This window comes from Oncorhynchus masou, chromosome 13, assembly GCF_036934945.1.
Source record: "Oncorhynchus masou masou isolate Uvic2021 chromosome 13, UVic_Omas_1.1, whole genome shotgun sequence".
Taxonomy (NCBI): domain Eukaryota; kingdom Metazoa; phylum Chordata; class Actinopteri; order Salmoniformes; family Salmonidae; genus Oncorhynchus; species Oncorhynchus masou.
Genome location: NC_088224.1, coordinates 96,386,986 through 96,409,730, shown reverse-complemented (window position 1 = coordinate 96,409,730; position 22,745 = coordinate 96,386,986). Strand labels below are relative to the sequence as shown.

Below are 22,745 nucleotides of genomic sequence, written 5' to 3'. Positions count from 1 at the left end.
ACACACTCGGCACCCCTACTTCCTGCAACACACTCGGCACCCCTACTTCCTGCAACACACTCGGCACCCCTACTTCCTGCAACACACTCGGCACCCCTACTTCCTGCAACACACTTGGCACCCCTACTTCCTGCAACACACTCGGCACCCCTACTTCCTGCAACACACTCGGCACCCCTGCTTCCTGCAACACACTCGGCACCCCTGCTTCCTGCAACACACTCGGCACCCCTACTTCCTGCAACGCACTCGGCACCCCTACTTCCTGCAACACACTCGGCACCCCTACTTCCTGCAACACACTCGGCACCCCTGATTCCTGCAACACACTCGGCACCCCTGCAACACACTCGGCACCCCTGCAACACACTCGGCACCCCTACTTCCTGCAACACACTCGGCACCCCTGCTTCCTGCAACGCACTCGGCACCCCTACTTCCTGCAACACACTCGGCACCCCTACTTCCTGCAACACACTCGGCACCCCTACTTCCTGCAACACACTCGGCACCCCTGATTCCTGCAACACACTCGGCACCCCTGCAACACACTCGGCACCCCTGCAACACACTCGGCACCCCTACTTCCTGCAACACACTCGGCACCCCTGCTTCCTGCAACGCACTCGGCACCCCTACTTCCTGCAACACACTCGGCACCCCTGCTTCCTGCAACACACTCGGCACCCCTACTTCCTGCAACGCACTCGGCACCCCTGCTTCCTGCAACACACTCGGCACCCCTACTTCCTGCAACACACTCGGCACCCCTGCTTCCTGCAACACACTCGGCACCCCTACTTCCTGCAACACACTCGGCACCCCTACTTCCTGCAACACACTCGGCACCCCTACTTCCCGCGGCTATGCATTTAAACACTATTTTTGACAGTTTCTTATATGAACAACAACAGACAACATTTGATCATTTTAATATTTTATAAATCAAAAAACATCTTTACAAAAAGAATCATCTGACCATAGTGACACATACATTGAGTGGACAAAACATTATGAACACCTGCTTTTTCCATGACATAGACAGACCAGGTGAATCCAGGTTATGATCCCTGATTGATGTCACCTGTTAAATCCACTTCAATCAGTGTAGATGAAGGGGAGGAGACGGGTTAAAGAAGGATCTTTAAGCCTTGAGACAATTGAGACATGGATTGTATGTGTGCCATTCAGAGGATGAACGGACAAGACAAAATATTGAAGTGCCTTTAAACAGGGTATGGTAGTAGGAGCCAGGAGCACCGGTTTGTGTCAAGAAATGCAACGCTGCTGGGTTTTTCACACTCAACAGTTTCCTGTGTGTATCCAGAATGGTCCACCACCCAAAGGACATCCAGCAAGACAACAGTACAAAGCATTGGAGTCAACATGGGCCAGCCTCCCTGTGGAACGCTTTCGACACCTTGTTGAGTCCATGCCCTGTGGAACGCTTTAAAGACCTTGTTGAGTCCATGCCCTGTGGAACGCTTTTGACACCTTGTTGAGTCCATGCCCTGTGGAACGCTTTCGACACCTTGTTGAGTCCATGCCCCAATGAAATGAGTCTGTTTAGAAGGCGGGGGGGGGGGGTGCAACTCAATATTCGGAAGGTGTTCTTAATGTTTGGTATACTCAGTGTATAGTTTACAGAAGGCAAGAGCGGGAGTATCTGGGGAATGGAATAACGTCTTTGATGTTGTCGACCCCCAAAACACACTGCAGGTAGCGCTCAAAGCCCATACCAAACCCGCCGTGAGGGACAGAACCAAACCGCCTCAGATCCAAATACCTGGACAGACAGAATATAGTAGATTACAATATAACAGAATCAAACCGAGTAGAACAGAACAGAACAGTGTAGAGTAGAATAGAACAGAATAGAACAGTGTAGAGTGGAATAGAACAGTGTAGAATAGAATAGTATAGAACAGAACAGTGTAGAGTAGAATAGAACAGAATAGAACAGTGTAGAGTAGAATAGAACAGTGTAGAATAGAACAGAATAAAACAGTGTAGAGTAGAATAGAACAGTGTAGAGTAGAATAGAACAGTGTAGAGTAGAATAGAATAAAACAAATTAGAGTAGAAGAGCAGAACAGAGCAGAATAGAACAGAATAGAACAGTGTAGAGTAGAACAGTGTAGAGTAGAATACAACAATGTATAGTAGAATAGAACAGAACAGTGTAGAGTAGAACAGAACAGTGTAGAGTAGAACAGAACAGTGTAGAGTAGAGTAGAACAGAACAGTGTAGAGTAGAATAGAACAGTGTAGAGTAGAATAGAACAGAACAGTATAGAACAGTGTAGAATAGAACAGTGTAGAGTAGAACAGAACAGTGTAGAGTAGAATAGAACAGAATAGAACAGTATAGAATAGTGTAGAATAGAACAGTGTAGAGTAGAACAGAACAGTGTAGAGTAGAATAGAACAGAATAGAACAGTATAGAATAGTGTAGAGTAGAATATAACAGAATAGAAAAGAACAGTGTAGAGTAGAACAGAATAGAACAGTGTAGAGTAGAACAGAATAGAACCGTGTAGAGTATAATGGAACATAATAGAACAGTGTAGAGTAGAATAGAACAGTGTAGAGTAGAATAGAACAGTGTAGAGTAGAACAGAATAGAACAGTGTAGAGTAGAATAGAACAGAATAGAACAGTATAGAATAGTGTAGAGTAGAATATAACAGTGTAGAGTAGAAGAGAACAGAACAGTGTAGAGTAGAATATAACAGAATAGAACAGAATAGAACAGTGTAGAGTAGAACAGAATAGAACAGTGTAGAACAGTGTAGAGTAGAATAGAACAGAGTAGAGTAGAATATAACAGTGTAGATTAGAACAGAATAGAACAGTGTAGAGTAGAATAGAACAGTGTAGAGTAGAATAGAACAGTGTAGAGTGGAATAGAGCAGAACAGTGTAGAGTAGAATAGAACAGTATAGAGTAGAATAGAACAGTGTAGAACAGTGTAGAGTAGAATAGAACAGAGTAGAGTAGAATAGAACAGTGTAGAGTAGAAAAGTAACAGAATAGAACAGTGTAGAACAGTGTAGAGTAGAATAGAACAGAATAGAACAGTGTAGAGTAGAACAGAATAGAACAGTGTAGAGTAGAACAGAATAGAACAGTGTAGAACAGTGTAGAGTAGAATAGAACAGAGTAGAGTAGAATATAACAGTGTAGATTAGAACAGAATAGAACAGTGTAGAGTAGAATAGAACAGTGTAGAGTAGAATAGAACAGTGTAGAGTGGAATAGAGCAGAACAGTGTAGAGTAGAATAGAACAGGATAGAACAGTATAGAGTAGAATAGAACAGTGTAGAACAGTGTAGAGTAGAATAGAACAGAGTAGAGTAGAATAGAACAGTGTAGAGTAGAAAAGTAACAGAATAGAACAGTGTAGAACAGTGTAGAGTAGAATAGAACAGAATAGAACAGTGTAGAGTAGAATAGAACAGAGTATAGTAGAATATAACAGTGTAGATTAGAACAGAATAGAACAGTGTAGAGTAGAATAGAACAGTGTAGAGTAGAATAGAACAGTGTAGAGTGGAATAGAGCAGAACAGTGTAGAGTAGAATAGAACAGAACAGTATAGAGTAGAATAGAACAGTGTAGAGTAGAATAGAACATAATAGAACAGTGTAGAGTAGAACAGAATAGAACAGAGTAGAACAGAACAGTGTAGAGTAGAATAGAACCGCGCAGAACAGTGTAGAGGAGAATAGAACAGAGTAGAGTAGAATAGAACAGTGTAGAGTAGAATAGAACAGTGTAGATTGGAATAGAGCAGAACAGTGTAGAGTAGAATAGAACAGAATAGAACAGTATAGAGTAGAATAGAACAGTGTAGAGTAGAATAGAACAGTGTAGAGTAGAATAGAACAGAATAGAACCATGTAGAATAGAACAGAATAGAACCGTGTAGAGTAGAATAGAACAGTGTAGAGTAGAATAGAACATTGTAGAGTAGAATAGAATAGAACAGAATATAACACTGTAGAGTAGAATAGAACACTGTAGAGTAGAATAGAACACTGTAGAGTAGAACAGTGTAGTGTAGAATAGAACACTGTAGAGTAGAATAGAAAATTGTAGAGTAGAATAGAACAGAATAGAACCGTGTAGAGTAGAATAGAACAGAATAGAACCGTGTAGAGTAGAATAAAACAGAACAGTGTAGAATAGAACAGAAAAGAACAGTGTAGAGTAGAGTAGAACAGAATAGAACAGTGTAGAGTAGAACAGAAAAGAACCAATTAGAACAGAATATAACAGTGTAGAGTAGATTAGAACACTGTAGAGTAGAATAGAACAGTGTAGAGTAGAATAGAACAGAATATTACAGTGTAGAGTAGAATATAAGAGTGTAGAGTAGAATAGAACAGTGTAGAGTAGAATATTACAGTGTAGAGTAGAATAGAACAGAATATAACAGTGTAGAGTAGAATAGAACACTGTAGAGTAGAATAGAACAGAATATAACAGTGTAGAGTAGATTAGAACACTGTAGAGTGGAATAGAACACTGTAGAGTAGAATAGAACAGTGTAGTGTAGAATAGACAGGCGTAGAGTAGAATAGAACAGTGTAGAATGGAATAGAACAGCGTAGAATAGAACAGTGTAGAGTAGAATAGAACAGAGTAGAATAGAACAGTGTAGAGTAGAATAGAAGTGTAGAGTAGAATAGAACAGAATAGAACCATGTAGAATAGAACAGAATAGAACTGTGTAGAGTAGAATAAAACAGAACAGTGTAGAATAGAACAGAATAGAACAGTGTAGAGTAGAATAGAACAGTGTAGAGTAGAATAGAACAGTGTAGAGTAGAATAGAACATTGTAGAGTAGAATAGAACATTGTAGAGTAGAATAGAACATTGTAGAGTAGAATAGAACATTGTAGAGTAGAATAGAACAGAATATAACACTGTAGAGTAGAATAGAACACTGTCGAGTAGAATAGAACATTGTAGAGTAGAATAGAACAGTGTAGTGTAGAATAGAACACTGTAGAGTAGAATAGAACCGTGTAGAGTAGAATAGAACAGAATAGAACCGTGTAGAGTAGAATAGAACAGAATAGAACCGTGTAGAGTAGAATAGAACAGAATAGAACCGTGTAGAGTAGAATAGAACAGACTAGAACAGTGTAGAGTAGAGTAGAACAGAATAGAAGTGTGGAGTAGAACAGAATAGAACCAATTAGAGCAGAATAGAACAGTGTAGAATAGAACAGTGTAGAGTAGAATAGAATATAACAGTGTAGAGTAGAATAGAACAGTGTAGTGTAGAATAGAACAGTGTAGTGTAGAATAGAACAGTGTAGTGTAGAATAGAACAGTGTAGAGTAGAACAGTGTAGAATAGAATAGAACAGTGTAGAGTAGAATAGAACAGTGTAGAGTAAAATAGAACAGTGTAGAATAGAACAGTGTAGAATAGAACAGTGTAGAATAGAACAGTGTAGAGTAGAATAGAATATAACAGTGTAGAGTAGAATAGAACAGTGTAGAGTAGAATAGAACAGTGTAGTGTAGAATAGAACAGTGTAGTGTAGAATAGAACAGTGTAGTGTAGAATAGAACAGTGTAGAGTAGAACAGTGTAGAATAGAATAGAACAGTGTAGAGTAGAATAGAACAGTGTAGAGTAGAATAGAACAGTGTAGAACAGAATAGGACAGTATAGAACAGTGTAGAGTAGAATAGAACAGTGTAGAGTAGAATAGAACAGTGTAGAGTAGAATAGAACAGTATAGAGTAGAATAGAACAGTGTAGAGTAGAATAGAACAGTATAGAGTAGAATAGAACAGTGTAGAGTAGAATAGAACAGTGTAGAGTAGAATAGAACAGTGTAGAGTAGAATAGAACAGTGTAGAGTAGAATAGAACAGTATAGAGTAGAATAGAACAGTATAGAGTAGAATAGAACAGTGTAGAATAGAATAGAACAGTGTAGAGTAGAATAGAACAGTGTAGAATAGAACACGTATTGAATTAAAATGCTCTTACCATCCGTATGTCTCATCCAAACCAGCCCTAAAGAAGACGCATAACATGTGTTTAACAGACGAGCAATTACAAGCAATTACCAAATTGTGTTGATTCCATGTGTACATATTAATGACTGTGTTGTGTAAATATATATACTCAATATTCCACTTTTCAAATTTCTGTCTGTTGTATTGCAAATATATGTATGTATTTATGCAGTTTATATGTATTGGACATGAAATGCGGTTTTCTGTATTTCTTAGATTTTTTTAGAAGATGTTTTTCTTTTATCTGAAAGTTGTAAAAGAGTTATTTCATAGCGTTGTGTGTTCCTACTGTGCTAGACGCGTCTTCAGTAGGTCCAATCTCTCCTCTCTCAGAGAACCTCCACACATCTCTCCTACTCCGGGGACCAATAGGTCTACTGCTGCTGCCTGGGGAGGTACACACACACACACACACACACACACACACACAAAGGTAAGTATACACACACGGGCACACACAACTGACATGACCCGGAACCGGTTCAACTGACATGACCCGGTTCAACTGACATGACCCGGTTCAACTGACATGACCCGGTTCAACTGACATGACCCGGTTCAACTGACATGACCCGGGACCGGTTCAACTGACATGACCCGGGACCGGTTCAACTGACATGACAGGGACCGGTTCAACTGACATGACAGGGACCGGTTCAACTGACATGACAGGAACCGGTTCAACTGACATGACCCGGGACCGGTTCAACTGACATGACAGGGACCGGTTCAACTGACATGACAGGGACCGGTTCAACTGACATGACAGGGACCGGTTCAACTGACATGACAGGAACCGGTTCAACTGACATGACAGGGACCGGTTCAACTGACATGACAGGAACCGGTTCAACTGACATGACAGGAACCGGTTCAACTGACATGACAGGAACCGGTTCAACTGACATGACAGGAACCGGTTCAACTGACATGACAGGAACCGGTTCAACTGACATGACAGGAACCGGTTCAACTGACATGACAGGGACCGGTTCAACTGACCATACAACTTTAATAGGTGAAACTATGTTTTAACTATGGAGTGGAGTTTGTTTTATTTAACCAGGTGACTCATTAACAATGCATTCTCTATTATAATAACAACCTGATGTGTCGTTCAAACTAGACCGATCTTCATGTGCTACGTGACCTTACAGTGTGTAGAGGCTGGTCCTGGTTGTCTCGTGTGTAGAAGGGCTTCAGGGCATAGGGATAATCAGTGACGAAGAGAGGAACATCGCCACAATGTTTCACCAGGTACTTCTCATGCTCTGTCTGCAAGTCAGAGCCCCACTGATAAAGGGAGGGAGGGAAGGAGGAGAGAGGGAGACAAAAGGGGGAAGAGAATCAGTAAAAGAGGGAGGGAGAGGAAGGTAGGGAGAGGTGGGGTAGTGTGAGAAGGGGAAAGAGGGAAGGAGTAAGAGGCAGAAAGAGAATGAGAGATTAAAGGTTTGACTCCACACATGCCTGAAAATGTAGAATCTAAGGTGTGAAAATAGAATCAGGTTGACACAGTACACGGGGTACAACATTCTAGAAAATAGCTCTACTGACCATCTGTTATGAAGAGGCTACAACTATCTCCTTCTGAAAGAGGCTACAGCTATCTCCTTCTGACAGAGGCTACAGCTATCTCCTTCTGACAGAGGCTACAACTATCTCCTTCTGACAGAGGCTACAACTATCTCCTTCTGAAAGAGGCTACAGCTATCTCCTTCTGACAGAGGCTACAGCTATCTCCTTCTGACAGAGGCTACAGCTATCTCCCTCTGACAGAGGCTACAGCTATCTCCTTCTGCAAGAGGCTACAGCTGTCTCCTTCTGACAGAGGCTACAGCTATCTCCTTCTGAAAGAGGCTACAACTATCTCCTTCTGACAGAGGCTACAACTATCTCCTTCTGAAAGAGGCTACAGCTATCTCCTTCTGCAAGAGGCTACAGCTGTCTCCTTCTGACAGAGGCTACAGCTATCTCCTTCTGACAGAGGCTACAGCTATCTCCTTCTGACAGAGGCTACAGCTATCTCCTTCTGACAGAGGCTACAGCTATCTCCTTCTGACAGAGGCTACAGCTATCTCCTTCTGAAAGAGGCTACAACTATCTCCTGACAGAGGCTACAACTATCTCCTTCTGAAAGAGGCTACAGCTATCTCCTTCTGCAAGAGGCTACATCATTCTCCCTCTGACAGAGGCTACAGCTATCTCCCTCTGAAAGAGGCTACAGCTATCTCCTTCTGACAGAGGCTACAGCTATCTCCTTCTGACAGAGGCTACAGCTATCTCCTTCTGACAGAGGCTACAGCTATCTCCTTCTGACAGAGGCTACAGCTATCTCCTTCTGACAGAGGCTACAGCTATCTCCTTCTGACAGAGGCTACATCATTCTCCCTCTGACAGAGGCTACAGCTATCTCCTTCTGACAGAGGCTACATCATTCTCCCTCTGACAGAGGCTACAGCTATCTCCTTCTGACAGAGGCTACAGCTATCTCCTTCTGACAGAGGCTACAGCTATCTCCTTCTGACAGAGGCTACAGCTATCTCCTTCTGACAGAGGCTACAGCTATCTCCTTCTGACAGAGGCTACAGCTATCTCCTTCCGAAAGAAGCTACATCATTCTCCTTCTGACAGAGGCTACAGCTGTCTCCTTCTGACAGAGGCTACAGCTATCTCCTTCTGACAGAGGCTACAGCTATCTCCTTCTGACAGAGGCTACAGCTATCTCCTTCTGAAAGAAGCTACATCATTCTCCTTCTGACAGAGGCTACATCATTCTCCCTCTGACAGAGGCTACAGCTCTCTCCTTCTGACAGAGGCTACAGCTATCTCCTTCTGACAGAGGCTACAGCTATCTCCTTCTGACAGAGGCTACAGCTATCTCCTTCTGACAGAGGCTACAGCTATCTCCTTCTGAAAGAGGCTACAGCTCTCCTTCTGACAGAGGCTACAGCTATCTCCCTCTGACAGAGGCTACAGCTATCTCCCTCTGACAGAGGCTACAGCTATCTCCTTCTGACAGAGGCTACAGCTATCTCCTTCTGACAGAGGCTACAGCTATCTCCTTCTGACAGAGGCTACAGCTATCTCCTTCTGACAGAGGCTACAGCTATCTCCTTCTGACAGAGGCTACAGCTATCTCCTTCTGAAAGAGGCTACAGCTCTCCTTCTGACAGAGGCTACAGCTATCTCCTTCTGACAGAGGCTACAGCTATCTCCTTCTGACAGAGGCTACAGCTATCTCCTTCTGACAGAGGCTACAGCTATCTCCTTCTGACAGAGGCTACAGCTATCTCCTTCTGACAGAGGCTACAGCTATCTCCTTCTGAAAGAGGCTACAGCTATCTCCTTCTGAAAGAGGCTACAGCTATCTCCTTCTGACAGAGGCTACAGCTATCTCCTTCTGACAGAGGCTACAGCTATCTCCTTCTGAAAGAAGCTACATCATTCTCCTTCTGACAGAGGCTACAGCTATCTCCTTCTGACAGAGGCTACAGCTATCTCCTTCTGACAGAGGCTACAGGTATCTCCCTCTGAAAGAGGATAGAGCTGTACTCTACTTACATCTGTTTTGAAAGCAAATTTCTTGGAGCTGCTGTTGAGGATGTTTATGGCTTCTGTGTAGGTTATCCTGAAGCAAAGAGATGGAAATAACAATTACAGTATTAATGATCATTATGCAATCACTGTATATTAATGATCCTTGTGTAATCGCTAAATATCAATGATCAACATGTAATCGTAAAATAAAATGCAAATTAATTACTTAAAAAGCATACAATGTGATTTTCTAGATTTTTGTTTTAGATTCCGTCTCTCACAGTTGAAGTGTACCTATGATAGAAATTACAGACCTCTACATGCTTTGCAAGTGGGAAAACCTGCAAAATTGGCAGTGTATCATACACTTGTTCTCCCCACTGTATCAGTACATACGATATCAACCCAGAGTATATCAACCCAGAGTATATCAACCCAGAGTATATCAACCCAGAGTATATCAACCTAGTGTATATCAACCCAGAGTATATCAACCCAGTGTATATCAACCCAGTGTATATCAACCCAGAGTATATCAACCCAGAGTATATCAACCCAGAGTATATCAACCCAGAGTATATCAACCCAGAGTATATCAACCCAGAGTATATTAACCCAGAGTATATCAACCCAGAGTATATCAACCCAGAGTATATCAACCCAAAGTATATCACCCCAGAGTATATCAACCCAAAGTATATAATCCCAGAGTATATCGGACTGGTTTTTCTCTATCGCTTCACCGGATTCCTACCGCCAGCTCTGGACCATTACACCGGATCATCGCAGCTAGCTAGTTGCAACGGAGTGGCTACTGCTGGCTAACGCCTCTGTTCCAAAGCAAGCATCAGTTAGCCTTGAGCTTGCCTCTAGCTAGGCTCATCTCCCGGCTACCCGAAGAGGTCTACCAGCTAATTCGTGGGCTACAACACCTCTTCTGCCAATTGGCCTGGACCCTTTACTGTCGACGCGGAGCCCCATCATGACTGGTCTGTCGACGCGGAGCCCCATCATGACTGGTCTGTCGACGCGGAGCCCCATCATGACTGGTCTGTCGACGCGGAGCCCCATCATGACTGGTCTGTCGACGCGGAGCCCCATCATGACTGGTCTGTCGACGCGGAGCCCCATCATGACTGGTCTGCCGAGGTAACCGTCCGAGGTGGCTTCAACAGGCTCTTCCGTTGTGACGTCCCTGGAGGCCCATCTGCCAGCCCGGGCCCGCTAGCTGTCTGAATCGCCGTGTCTCCAGCTCGCCTAGCATAGTAGCGACTACCGAATTGCTCCCTGATTTACCGAGTGCTGCTCATTGGACCCTATGATCACTCGGCTAACACATGCCTCTCCCTAATGCCAATATTATTATTTTTATTTTGACTTTATTTTCAGCTCACTGGTCAACATAGCAACACCCACTCGTAGCACGCGCTCCAGCAGGTATATCTCACTGGTCATCCCCAAAGTCAACACCTCCTTTGGTCGCCTTTCCTTCCAGTTCTCTGCTGCCAATGACTGGAACGAATTGCAAAAAAGTCACTGAACTTGGAGACTTATATCTCCCTCACTAACTTAAAGCATCAGCTGTCAGAGCAGCTTACCGATCACTGTACTTGTATGGAGCCCATCTGTAAATAGCTCATATTGTTTTTTTTTGTTTCTTTGCTCTTCTGCACCCCAGTATCTCTACTTGCACATCGTCATCTGCACATCTATCACTCCAGTGTTAATGCTAAATTGTAATTATTTCGCCTCTATGGCCTATTTATTGCCTTACCTCCCTATTGCCTTACCTTCTACATTTGCACACACTGTATATAGATTTTTCTATTGTGTTATTGACTGTATGTTTGTTTATGTGTAACTCTGTTGTTTGTGTCGCACTGCTTTGCTTTATCTTGCCTTACCTCCCTAATCTTCTACATTTCCAAACACTGTATATAGATTTTTCTATTGTGTTATTGACTGTATGTTTGTTTATGTGTAACTCTGTTGTTGTTTGTGTCGCACTGCTTTGCTTTATCTTGGCCAGGTCGCATTTATAAATGAGAACTTGTACTCAACTGGCCTACCTGGTTAAATAGAGGTAAAATAAAATAGACACACAAACTATCTGGATCAAATAGGGGAGAGGCGTTGTGCCGCGAGGTGTTGCTTTATCTGTTTATTTTAAACCAGGTTTGCTGTTTATTTGAGCAATATGAGATGGAAGGAAGAAGATGGGAGTTCCATGCAGTAATGTCTCTGTATAATACTGTATGTTTCCTTGAATTTGTTCTGGACCTGGGGACTGTGAAAAGACCCCTGGTGGCATGTCTGGTGGGGTAAGTGTGTGTGTAACAGCTGTGTGTAAGTTGACTATGCAAACAATTAGGAATTTAAAAAAAAGAAGTACTGATACAGTCAGTCTCTCCTCAACTCTCAGCCAAGAGAGACTGGCAGCATAGTATTTATATCAGCCCTCTGATTACAATGAAGAGCAAGAGGTGCCACTCTGTTCTGGACCAGCTGCAGCTTAACTAGGTCTCTCCTTGCAGCACTGGACCACATGACTCGACAATAATCAAGACTAGACAAAACTAGAGCCTGCAGGACTTGCTTTGTGCTGTGTCAAAAAAGCAGAGCATCTCTTTACTACGGCCAGACCTCTCCCCATCTTTACAACCACTGAATCTATATGTTTTGACCAGAACAGTTTCCAATCTAAGGTAACACCAAGTAATTTAGTCTCCTCAACTTGTTCAACAGTCACATCATTCATTACCAGGTTTAGCTGAGGTCTAGAACATAGGGAATGATTTGTACCAAATACAATGCTCTGAGAGATGTTCAGGACCAGTTTATTACTGGCCACCCATTCCATAACAGACTGCCACTCTGTGTTAAGGGTTTCAGTGACTTCATTAGCTGTGGTTGCTGATGTGTATATGGTTGAATCATCAGCATACATGGACACACAGGCTTTGTTTAATGCCAGTGGCAGGTCATTGGTAACAATAGAAAAGAGGGCCTAGAGAGCTGCTCTGCGGTACACCACACTTTACATGTTTAACACTAGAGAAGCTTCCATTAAAGCAAACCCTCCGAGTTGTATTAGATAGATAGCTCTGAATCCACAATATGGCAGAGGTTGAAAAGCCACAACACAAGTTCTCTCAAAAACAGTTTAAGGTCAATAATATCAAAGGCTGCACTGAAATCTAACAGTATCGCTCCCACAATCTTCTTATTATCAATTTCTTTCAGTCATTTGTGTCAGTGCAGTACATGTTGAGTCCTCTACTCTATAAGCATGCTGCAAGTCTGTTGTTAATTTGTTTACAGAGAAATAGCATTGTATTTGGTCAAACACCATTTATTCCAACAGTATGTTCAGAGCTGGCAGCAAGCTGATTGGTCTGCTGTTAGAACCAGTAAAAGCCTCTTTACCACTCTTGGGTAGCAGAATGACTTTGGCTTCCCTCCAGGCCTGAGAACAAAGACTTTTCTCTAGACTCAGATTAAAGATATGACAGATAGGAGTGGCTATAGAGTCAGCTACCATCCTCAGTAGGAGTGGCTATAGAGTCAGATACCATCCTCAGTAGGAGTGGCTATAGAGTCAGCTACCATCCTCAGTAGGAGGGGCTATAGAGTCAGATACCATCCTCAGTAGGAGGGGCTATAGAGTCAGCTACCATCCTCAGTAGGAGTGGCTATAGAGTCAGCTACCATCCTCAGTAGGAGTGGCTATAGAGTCAGTAGGAGTGGCTATAGAGTCAGCTACCATCCTCAGTAGGAGTGGCTATAGAGTCAGCTACCATCCTCAGTAGGAGTGACTATAGAGTCAGCTACCATCCTCAGTAGGAGGGGCTATAGAGTCAGCTACCATCCTCAGTAGGAGTGGCTATAGAGTCAGCTACCATCCTCAGTAGGAGGGGCTATAGAGTCAGTAGGAGTGGCTATAGAGTCAGCTACCATCCTCAGTAGGAGGGGCTATAGAGTCAGTAGGAGTGGCTATAGAGCCAGCTACCATCCTCAGTAGGAGTGGCTATAGAGTCAGCTACCATCCTCAGTAGGAGTGGCTATAGAGTCAGTAGGAGTGGCTATAGAGTCAGCTACCATCCTCAGTAGGACTGGCTATAGAGTCAGCTACCATCCTCAGTAGGAGTGGCTATAGAGTCAGCTACCATCCTCAGTAGGAGTGGCTATAGAGTCAGTAGGAGTGGCTATAGAGTCAGCTACCATCCTCAGTAGGAGTGGCTATAGAGTCAGCTACCATCCTCAGTAGGAGTGGCTATAGAGTCAGCTACCATCCTCAGTAGGAGTGGCTATAGAGTCAGCTACCATCCTCAGTAGGACTGGCTATAGAGTCAGCTACCATCCTCAGTAGGAGTGGCTATAGAGTCAGCTATCATCCTCAGTAGGAGTGGCTATAGAGTCAGTAGGAGTGGCTATAGAGTCAGCTACCATCCTCAGTAGGAGTGGCTATAGAGTCAGCTACCATCCTCAGTAGGAGTGGCTATAGAGTCAGCTACCATCCTCAGTAGGAGTGGCTATAGAGTCAGCTACCATCCTCAGTAGGAGTGGCTATAGAGTCAGCTACCATCCTCAGTAGGAGGGGCTATAGAGTCAGCTACCATCCTCAGTAGGAGTGGCTATAGAGTCAGTAGGAGTGGCTATAGAGTCAGCTACCATCCTCAGTAGGAGTGGCTATAGAGTCAGCTACCATCCTCAGTAGGAGTGGCTATAGAGTCAGCTACCATCCTCAGTAGGACTGGCTATAGAGTCAGTAGGAGTGGCTATAGAGTCAGCTACCATCCTCAGTAGGAGTGGCTATAGAGTCAGTAGGACTGGCTATAGAGTCAGCTACCATCCTCAGTAGGAGTGGCTATAGAGTCAGTAGGAGTGGCTATAGAGTCAGCTACCATCCTCAGTAGGAGTGGCTATAGAGTCAGTAGGACTGGCTATAGAGTCAGTTACCATCCTCAGTAGGACTGGCTATAGAGTCAGTAGGAGTGGCTATAGAGTCAGTAGGACTGGCTATAGAGTCAGTTACCATCCTCAGTAGGAGTGGCTATAGAGTCAGCTACCATCCTCAGTAGGAGTGGCTATAGAGTCAGCTACCATCCTCAGTAGGAGTGGCTATAGAGTCAGCTACCATCCTCAGTAGGAGGGGCTATAGAGTCAGCTACCATCCTCAGTAGGAGTGGCTATAGAGTCAGCTACCATCCTCAGTAGGACTGGCTATAGAGTCAGCTACCATCCTCAGTAGGAGGGGCTATAGAGTCAGCTACCATCCTCAGTAGGAGTGGCTATAGAGTCAGCTACCATCCTCAGTAGGAGGGGCTATAGAGTCAGCTACCATCCTCAGTAGGAGTGGCTATAGAGTCAGCTACCATCCTCAGTAGGAGGGGCTATAGAGTCAGCCACCATCCTCAGTAGGAGTGAATATAGAGTCAGCTACCATCCTCAGTAGGAGTGGCTATAGAGTCAGCTACCATCCTCAGTAGGAGTGGCTATAGAGACAGTAGGAGTGGCTATAGAGTCAGCTACCATCCTCAGTAGGAGTGGCTATAGAGTCAGTTACCATCCTCAGTAGGAGTGGCTATAGAGTCAGCTACCATCCTCAGTAGGAGTGGCTATAGAGTCAGTAGGAGGGGCTATAGAGTCAGCTACCATCCTCAGTAGGAGTGGCTATAGAGTCAGCTACCATCCTCAGTAGGAGTGGCTATAGAGTCAGCTACCATCCTCAGTAGGAGTGGCTATAGAGTCAGTAGGAGTGGCTATAGTCAGCTACCATCCTCAGTAGGAGGGGCTATAGAGTCAGCTACCATCCTCAGTAGGAGTGGCTATAGAGTCAGTAGGAGTGGCTATAGAGTCAGCTACCATCCTCAGTAGGAGTGGCTATAGAGTCAGCTACCATCCTCAGAAGGAGTGGCTATAGAGTCAGCTACCATCCTCAGTAGGAGTGGCTATAGAGTCAGATACCATCCTCAGTAGGAGTGGCTATAGAGTCAGCTACCATCCTCAGTAGGAGTGGCTATAGAGTCAGCTACCATCCTCAGAAGGAGTGGCTATAGAGTCAGCTACCATCCTCAGTAGGAGTGGCTATAGAGTCAGATACCATCCTCAGTAGGAGTGGCTATAGAGTCAGATACCATCCTCAGTAGGAGTGGCTATAGAGTCAGCTACCATCCTCAGTAGGAGTGGCTATAGAGTCAGATACCATCCTCAGTAGGAGTGGCTATAGAGTCAGCTACCATCCTCAGTAGGAGTGGCTATAGAGTCAGCTACCATCCTCAGTAGGAGGGGCTATAGAGTCAGCTACCATCCTCAGTAGGAGTGGCTATAGAGTCAGCTACCATCCTCAGTAGGAGTGGCTATAGAGTCAGCTACCATCCTCAGTAGGAGGGGCTATAGAGTCAGCTACCATCCTCAGTAGGAGTGGCTATAGAGTCAGCTACCATCCTCAGTAGGAGTGGCTATAGAGTCAGCTACCATCCTCAGTAGGAGTGGCTATAGAGTCAGTAGGAGTGGCTATAGAGTCAGCTACCATCCTCAGTAGGAGGGGCTATAGAGTCAGTAGGAGTGGCTATAGAGTCAGCTACCATCCTCAGTAGGAGGGGCTATAGAGTCAGTAGGAGTGGCTATAGAGCCAGCTACCATCCTCAGTAGGAGTGGCTATAGAGTCAGTTACCATCCTCAGTAGGAGGGGCTATAGAGTCAGCTACCATCCTCAGTAGGAGTGGCTATAGAGTCAGCTACCATCCTCAGTAGGAGTGGCTATAGAGTCAGATACCATCCTCAGTAGGAGTGGCTATAGAGTCAGCTACCATCCTCAGTAGGAGTGGCTATAGAGTCAGCTACCATCCTCAGTAGGACTGGCTATAGAGTCAGCTACCATCCTCAGTAGGACTGGCTATAGAGTCAGCTACCATCCTCAGTAGGAGTGGCTATAGAGTCAGTAGGAGGGGCTATAGAGTCAGCTACCATCCTCAGTAGGAGTGGCTATAGAGTCAGCTACCATCCTCAGTAGGAGTGGCTATAGAGTCAGTAGGAGGGGCTATAGAGTCAGCTACCATCCTCAGTAGGAGTGGCTATAGAGTCAGCTACCATCCTCAGTAGGAGTGGCTATAGAGTCAGCTATCATCCTCAGTAGGAGTGGCTATAGAGTCAGCTACCATCCTCAGTAGGAGTGGCTATAGAGTCAGCTACCATCCTCAGTAGGAGTGGCTATAGAGTCAGATACCATCCTCAGTAGGAGTGGCTATAGAGTCAGCTACCATCCTCAGTAGGAGTGGCTATAGAGTCAGATACCACCCTCAGTAGGAGAGGTTATAGAGTCAGCTACCATCCTCAGTAGGAGTGGCTATAGAGTCAGCTACCATCCTCAGTAGGACTGGCTATAGAGTCAGCTACCATCCTCAGTAGTAGTGGCTATAGAGTCAGATACCATCCTCAGTAGGAGTGGCTATAGAGTCAGCTACCATCCTCAGTAGGACTGGCTATAGAGTCAGCTACCATCCTCAGTAGGAGTGGCTATAGAGTCAGCTACCATCCTCAGTAGGAGAGGTTATAGAGTCAGTAGGAGTGGCTATAGAGTCAGTTACCATCCTCAGTAGGAGAGGTTATAGAGTCAGATACCATCCTCAGTAGGACTGGTTATAGAGTCAGATACCATCCTCAGTAGGACTGGCTATAGAGTCAGCTACCATCCTCAGTAGGAGAGGTTATAGAGTCAGTTACCATCCTCAGTAGGACTGGCTATAGAGTCAGCTACCATCCTCAGTAGGAGTGGCTATAGAGTCAGCTACCATCCTCAGTAGGAGTGGCTATAGAGTCAGCTACCATCCTCAGTAGGACTGGCTATAGAGTCAGCTACCATCCTCAGTAGGAGTGGCTATAGAGTCAGCTACCATCCTCAGTAGGAGTGGTTATAGAGTCAGCTACCATCCTCAGTAGGACTGGCTATAGAGTCAGTAGGAGTGGCTATAGAGTCAGTTACCATCCTCAGTAGGAGTGGCTATAGAGTCAGCTACCATCCTCAGTAGGAGTGGCTATAGAGTCAGCTACCATCCTCAGTAGGAGTGGCTATAGAGTCAGTAGGAGTGGCTATAGAGTCAGCTACCATCCTCAGTAGGAGTGGCTATAGAGTCAGTAGGAGTGGCTATAGAGTCAGCTACCATCCTCAGTAGGACTGGCTATAGAGTCAGCTACCATCCTCAGTAGGAGAGGTTATAGAGTCAGTAGGAGTGGTTATAGAGTCAGTTACCATCCTCAGTAGGAGTGGCTATAGAGTCAGCTACCATCCTCAGTAGGAGTGGCTATAGAGTCAGCTACCATCCTCAGTAGGAGTGGCTATAGAGTCAGCTACCATCCTCAGTAGGAGTGGCTATAGAGTCAGCTACCATCCTCAGTAGGAGTGGCTATAGAGTCAGCTACCATCCTCAGTAGGAGTGGCTATAGAGTCAGTTACCATCCTCAGTAGGAGTGGTTATAGAGTCAGCTACCATCCTCAGTAGGACTGGCTATAGAGTCAGCTACCATCCTCAGTAGGAGAGGTTATAGAGTCAGTAGGAGTGGCTATAGAGTCAGCTACCATCCTCAGTAGGAGTGGCTATAGAGTCAGATACCATCCTCAGTAGGAGTGGCTATAGAGTCAGCTACCATCCTCAGTAGGAGTGGCTATAGAGTCAGCTACCATCCTCAGTAGGACTGGCTATAGAGTCAGCTACCATCCTCAGTAGGAGAGGTTATAGAGTCAGTAGGAGTGGCTATAGAGTCAGCTACCATCCTCAGTAGGAGTGGCTATAGAGTCAGTAGGAGTGGCTATAGAGTCAGCTACCATCCTCAGTAGGACGGGCTATAGAGTCAGATACCATCCTCAGTAGGAGTGGCTATAGAGTCAGCTACCATCCTCAGTAGGAGGGGCTATAGAGTCAGCTACCATCCTCAGTAGGAGTGGCTATAGAGTCAGATACCATCCTCAGTAGGAGGGGCTATAGAGTCAGCTACCATCCTCAGTAGGAGTGGCTATAGAGTCAGTTACCATCCTCAGTAGGAGGGGCTATAGAGTCAGCTACCATCCTCAGTAGGAGGGGCTATAGAGTCAGCTACCATCCTCAGTAGGACTGGCTATAGAGTCAGATACCATCCTCAGTAGGAGTGGCTATAGAGTCAGCTACCATCCTCAGTAGGAGTGGCTATAGAGTCAGTTACCATCCTCAGTAGGAGGGGCTATAGAGTCAGCTACCATCCTCAGTAGGAGGGGCTATAGAGTCAGCTATCATCCTCAGTAGGAGGGGCTATAGAGTCAGCTACCATCCTCAGTAGGAGGGGCTATAGAGTCAGCTACCATCCTCAGTAGGAGGGGCTATAGAGTCAGCTACCATCCTCAGTAGGAGTGGCTATAGAGTCAGCTACCATCTTCAGTAGGAGTGGCTATAGAGTCAGATACCATCCTCAGTAGGAGTGGCTATAGAGTCAGATACCATCCTCAGTAGGAGTGGCTATAGAGTCAGCTACCATCCTCAGTAGGAGTGGCTATAGAGTCAGATACCATCCTCAGTAGGAGTGGCTATAGAGTCAGTAGGAGTGGCTATAGAGTCAGCTACCATCCTCAGTAGGAGTGACTATAGAGTCAGCTACCATCCTCAGTAGGAGTGGCTATAGAGTCAGTAGGAGTGGCTATAGAGTCAGTTACCATCCTCAGTAGGAGTGGCTATAGAGTCAGTAGGAGTGGCTATAGTCAGTTACCATCCTCAGTAGGAGTGACTATAGAGTCAGCTACCATCCTCAGTAGGACTGGCTATAGAGTCAGCTACCATCCTCAGTAGGAGTGGTTATAGAGTCAGCTACCATCCTCAGTAGGACTGGCTATAGAGTCAGCTACCATCTTCAGTAGGAGTGGTTATAGAGTCAGCTACCATCCTCAGTAGGAGTGGTTATAGAGTCAGTAGGAGTGACTATAGAGTCAGCTACCATCCTCAGTAGGAGTGGCTATAGAGTCAGCTACCATCTTCAGTAGGAGTGGTTATAGAGTCAGCTACCATCCTCAGTAGGAGTGGTTATAGAGTCAGTAGGAGTGGCTATAGAGTCAGTTACCATCCTCAGTAGGAGTGGCTATAGAGTCAGCTACCATCCTCAGTAGGACTGGCTATAGAGTCAGCTACCATCCTCAGTAGGACTGGCTATAGAGTCAGCTACCATCCTCAGTAGGAGTGGCTATAGAGTCAGCTACCATCCTCAGTAGGAGTGGCTATAGAGACAGTAGGAGTGGCTATAGAGTCAGCTACCATCCTCAGTAGGAGTGGCTATAGAGTCAGCTACCATCCTCAGTAGGAGTGGCTATAGAGTCAGATACCATCCTCAGTAGGAGTGGCTATAGAGTCAGTAGGAGTGGCTATAGAGTCAGATACCATCCTCAGTAGGAGTGGCTATAGAGTCAGTTACCATCCTCAGTAGGAGTGGCTATAGAGTCAGTAGGAGTGGCTATAGAGTCAGCTACCATCCTCAGTAGGAGTGGCTATAGAGTCAGTAGGAGTGGCTATAGAGTCAGCTACCATCCTCAGTAGGAGTGGCTATAGAGTCAGTTACCATCCTCAGTAGGACTGGCTATAGAGTCAGTTACCATCCTCAGTAGGAGTGGTTATAGAGTCAGTAGGAGTGGCTATAGAGTCAGCTACCATCCTCAGTAGGAGTGGCTATAGAGTCAGTTACCATCCTCAGTAGGAGTGGCTATAGAGTCAGCTACCATCCTCAGTAGGACTGGCTATAGAGTCAGATACCATCCTCAGTAGGAGTGGCTATAGAGTCAGTAGGAGTGGCTATAGAGTCAGATACCATCCTCAGTAGGAGTGGCTATAGAGTCAGTAGGAGTGGCTATAGAGTCAGCTACCATCCTCAGTAGGAGTGGCTATAGAGTCAGCTACCATCCTCAGTAGGAGTGGCTATAGAGTCAGCTACCATCCTCAGTAGGAGTGGCTATAGAGTCAGCTACCATCCTCAGTAGGAGTGGTTATAGAGTCAGTAGGAGTGGCTATAGAGTCAGCTACCATCCTCAGTAGGAGTGGCTATAGAGTCAGCTACCATCCTCAGTAGGAGTGGCTATAGAGACAGTAGGAGTGGCTATAGAGTCAGCTACCATCCTCAGTAGGAGTGGCTATAGAGTCAGCTACCATCCTCAGTAGGAGTGGCTATAGAGTCAGATACCATCCTCAGTAGGAGTGGCTATAGAGTCAGTAGGAGTGGCTATAGAGTCAGATACCATCCTCAGTAGGAGTGGTTATAGAGTCAGTAGGAGTGGCTATAGAGTCAGCTACCATCCTCAGTAGGAGTGGTTATAGAGTCAGTAGGAGTGGCTATAGAGTCAGCTACCATCCTCAGTAGGAGGGGCTATAGAGTCAGTTACCATCCTCAGTAGGAGTGGCTATAGAGTCAGCTACCATCCTCAGTAGGACTGGCTATAGAGTCAGATACCATCCTCAGTAGGAGTGGCTATAGAGTCAGTAGGAGTGGCTATAGAGTCAGATACCATCCTCAGTAGGAGTGGCTATAGAGTCAGCTACCATCCTCAGTAGGAGTGGCTATAGAGTCAGCTACCATCCTCAGTAGGAGTGGCTATAGAGTCAGTAGGAGTGGCTATAGAGTCAGATACCATCCTCAGTAGGAGTGGCTATAGAGTCAGCTACCATCCTCAGTAGGAGTGGCTATAGAGTCAGCTACCATCCTCAGTAGGAGTGGCTATAGAGTCAGTAGGAGTGGCTATAGAGTCAGATACCATCCTCAGTAGGAGTGGCTATAGAGTCAGATACCATCCTCAGTAGGAGTGGCTATAGAGTCAGTAGGAGTGGCTATAGAGTCAGATACCATCCTCAGTAGGAGTGGCTATAGAGTCAGCTACCATCCTCAGTAGGAGTGGCTATAGAGTCAGTAGGAGTGGCTATAGAGTCAGATACCATCCTCAGTAGGAGTGGCTATAGAGTCAGCCACCATCCTCAGTAGGAGTGGCTATAGAGTCAGATACCATCCTCAGTAGGAGTGGCTATAGAGTCAGTAGGAGTGGCTATAGAGTCAGATACCATCCTCAGTAGGACTGGCTATAGAGTCAGTAGGAGTGGCTATAGAGTCAGCTACCATCCTCAGTAGGAGTGGCTATAGAGTCAGCTACCATCCTCAGTAGGACTGGCTATAGAGTCAGTAGGAGTGGCTATAGAGTCAGTTACCATCCTCAGTAGGAGTGGCTATAGAGTCAGCTACCATCCTCAGTAGGAGTGGCTATAGAGTCAGCTACCATCCTCAGTAGGAGTGGCTATAGAGTCAGCTACCATCCTCAGTAGGAGTGGCTATAGAGTCAGCTACCATCCTCAGTAGGAGTGGCTATAGAGTCAGCTACCATCCTCAGTAGGAGTGGCTATAGAGTCAGCTACCATCCTCAGTAGGAGTGGCTATAGAGTCAGTAGGAGGGGCTATAGAGTCAGATACCATCCTCAGTAGGAGTGGCTATAGAGTCAGTAGGAGTGGCTATAGAGTCAGATACCATCCTCAGTAGGAGTGGTTATAGAGTCAGTAGGAGTGGCTATAGAGTCAGATACCATCCTCAGTAGGAGTGGCTATAGAGTCAGTAGGAGTGGCTATAGAGTCAGATACCATCCTCAGTAGGAGTGGTTATAGAGTCAGTAGGAGGGGCTATAGAGTCAGCTACCATCCTCAGTAGGAGGGGCTATAGAGTCAGCTACCATCCTCAGTAGGAGTGGCTATAGAGTCAGCTACCATCCTCAGTAGGAGTGGCTATAGAGTCAGCTACCATCCTCAGTAAGAGGGGCTATAGAGTCAGCTACCATCCTCAGTAGGAGGGGCTATAGAGTCAGCTACCATCCTCAGTAGGAGGGGCTATAGAGTCAGCTACCATCCTCAGTAGGAGTGGCTATAGAGTCAGCTACCACCCTCAGTAAGAGTGGCTATAGAGTCAGCTACCATCCTCAGTAGGAGTGGCTATAGAGTCAGCTACCATCCTCAGTAGGAGTGGCTATAGAGTCAGTAGGAGTGGCTATAGAGTCAGCTACCATCCTCAGTAGGACTGGCTATAGAGTCAGCTACCATCCTCAGTAGGAGTGGCTATAGAGTCAGCTACCATCCTCAGTAGGAGTGGCTATAGAGTCAGCTACCATCCTCAGTAGGAGTG

The 22,745-nt window shown here is 45.4% G+C and overlaps 1 protein-coding gene across 1 annotated transcript in view; it reads right to left on the bottom strand.

Moving 5' to 3' along the window:
• Positions 1 to 1,581: 1,581 nt before the first annotated feature.
• nars2 (asparaginyl-tRNA synthetase 2, mitochondrial) overlaps positions 1,582 to 22,745 on the bottom strand; it is a 39,595-nt gene continuing 18,431 nt past the window's right edge. Inside the window, exons 10-14 of the mRNA XM_064985426.1 lie at positions 9,608 to 9,674; positions 7,202 to 7,339; positions 6,336 to 6,433; positions 6,018 to 6,044; positions 1,582 to 1,786 (exon numbers count right to left, since the gene is read on the bottom strand). Of these exons, the coding sequence (XP_064841498.1) occupies positions 1,642 to 1,786; positions 6,018 to 6,044; positions 6,336 to 6,433; positions 7,202 to 7,339; positions 9,608 to 9,674 (475 nt within the window). The 3' untranslated portion in view covers positions 1,582 to 1,641. The remainder of the gene's footprint in view (positions 1,787 to 6,017; positions 6,045 to 6,335; positions 6,434 to 7,201; positions 7,340 to 9,607; positions 9,675 to 22,745) is intronic.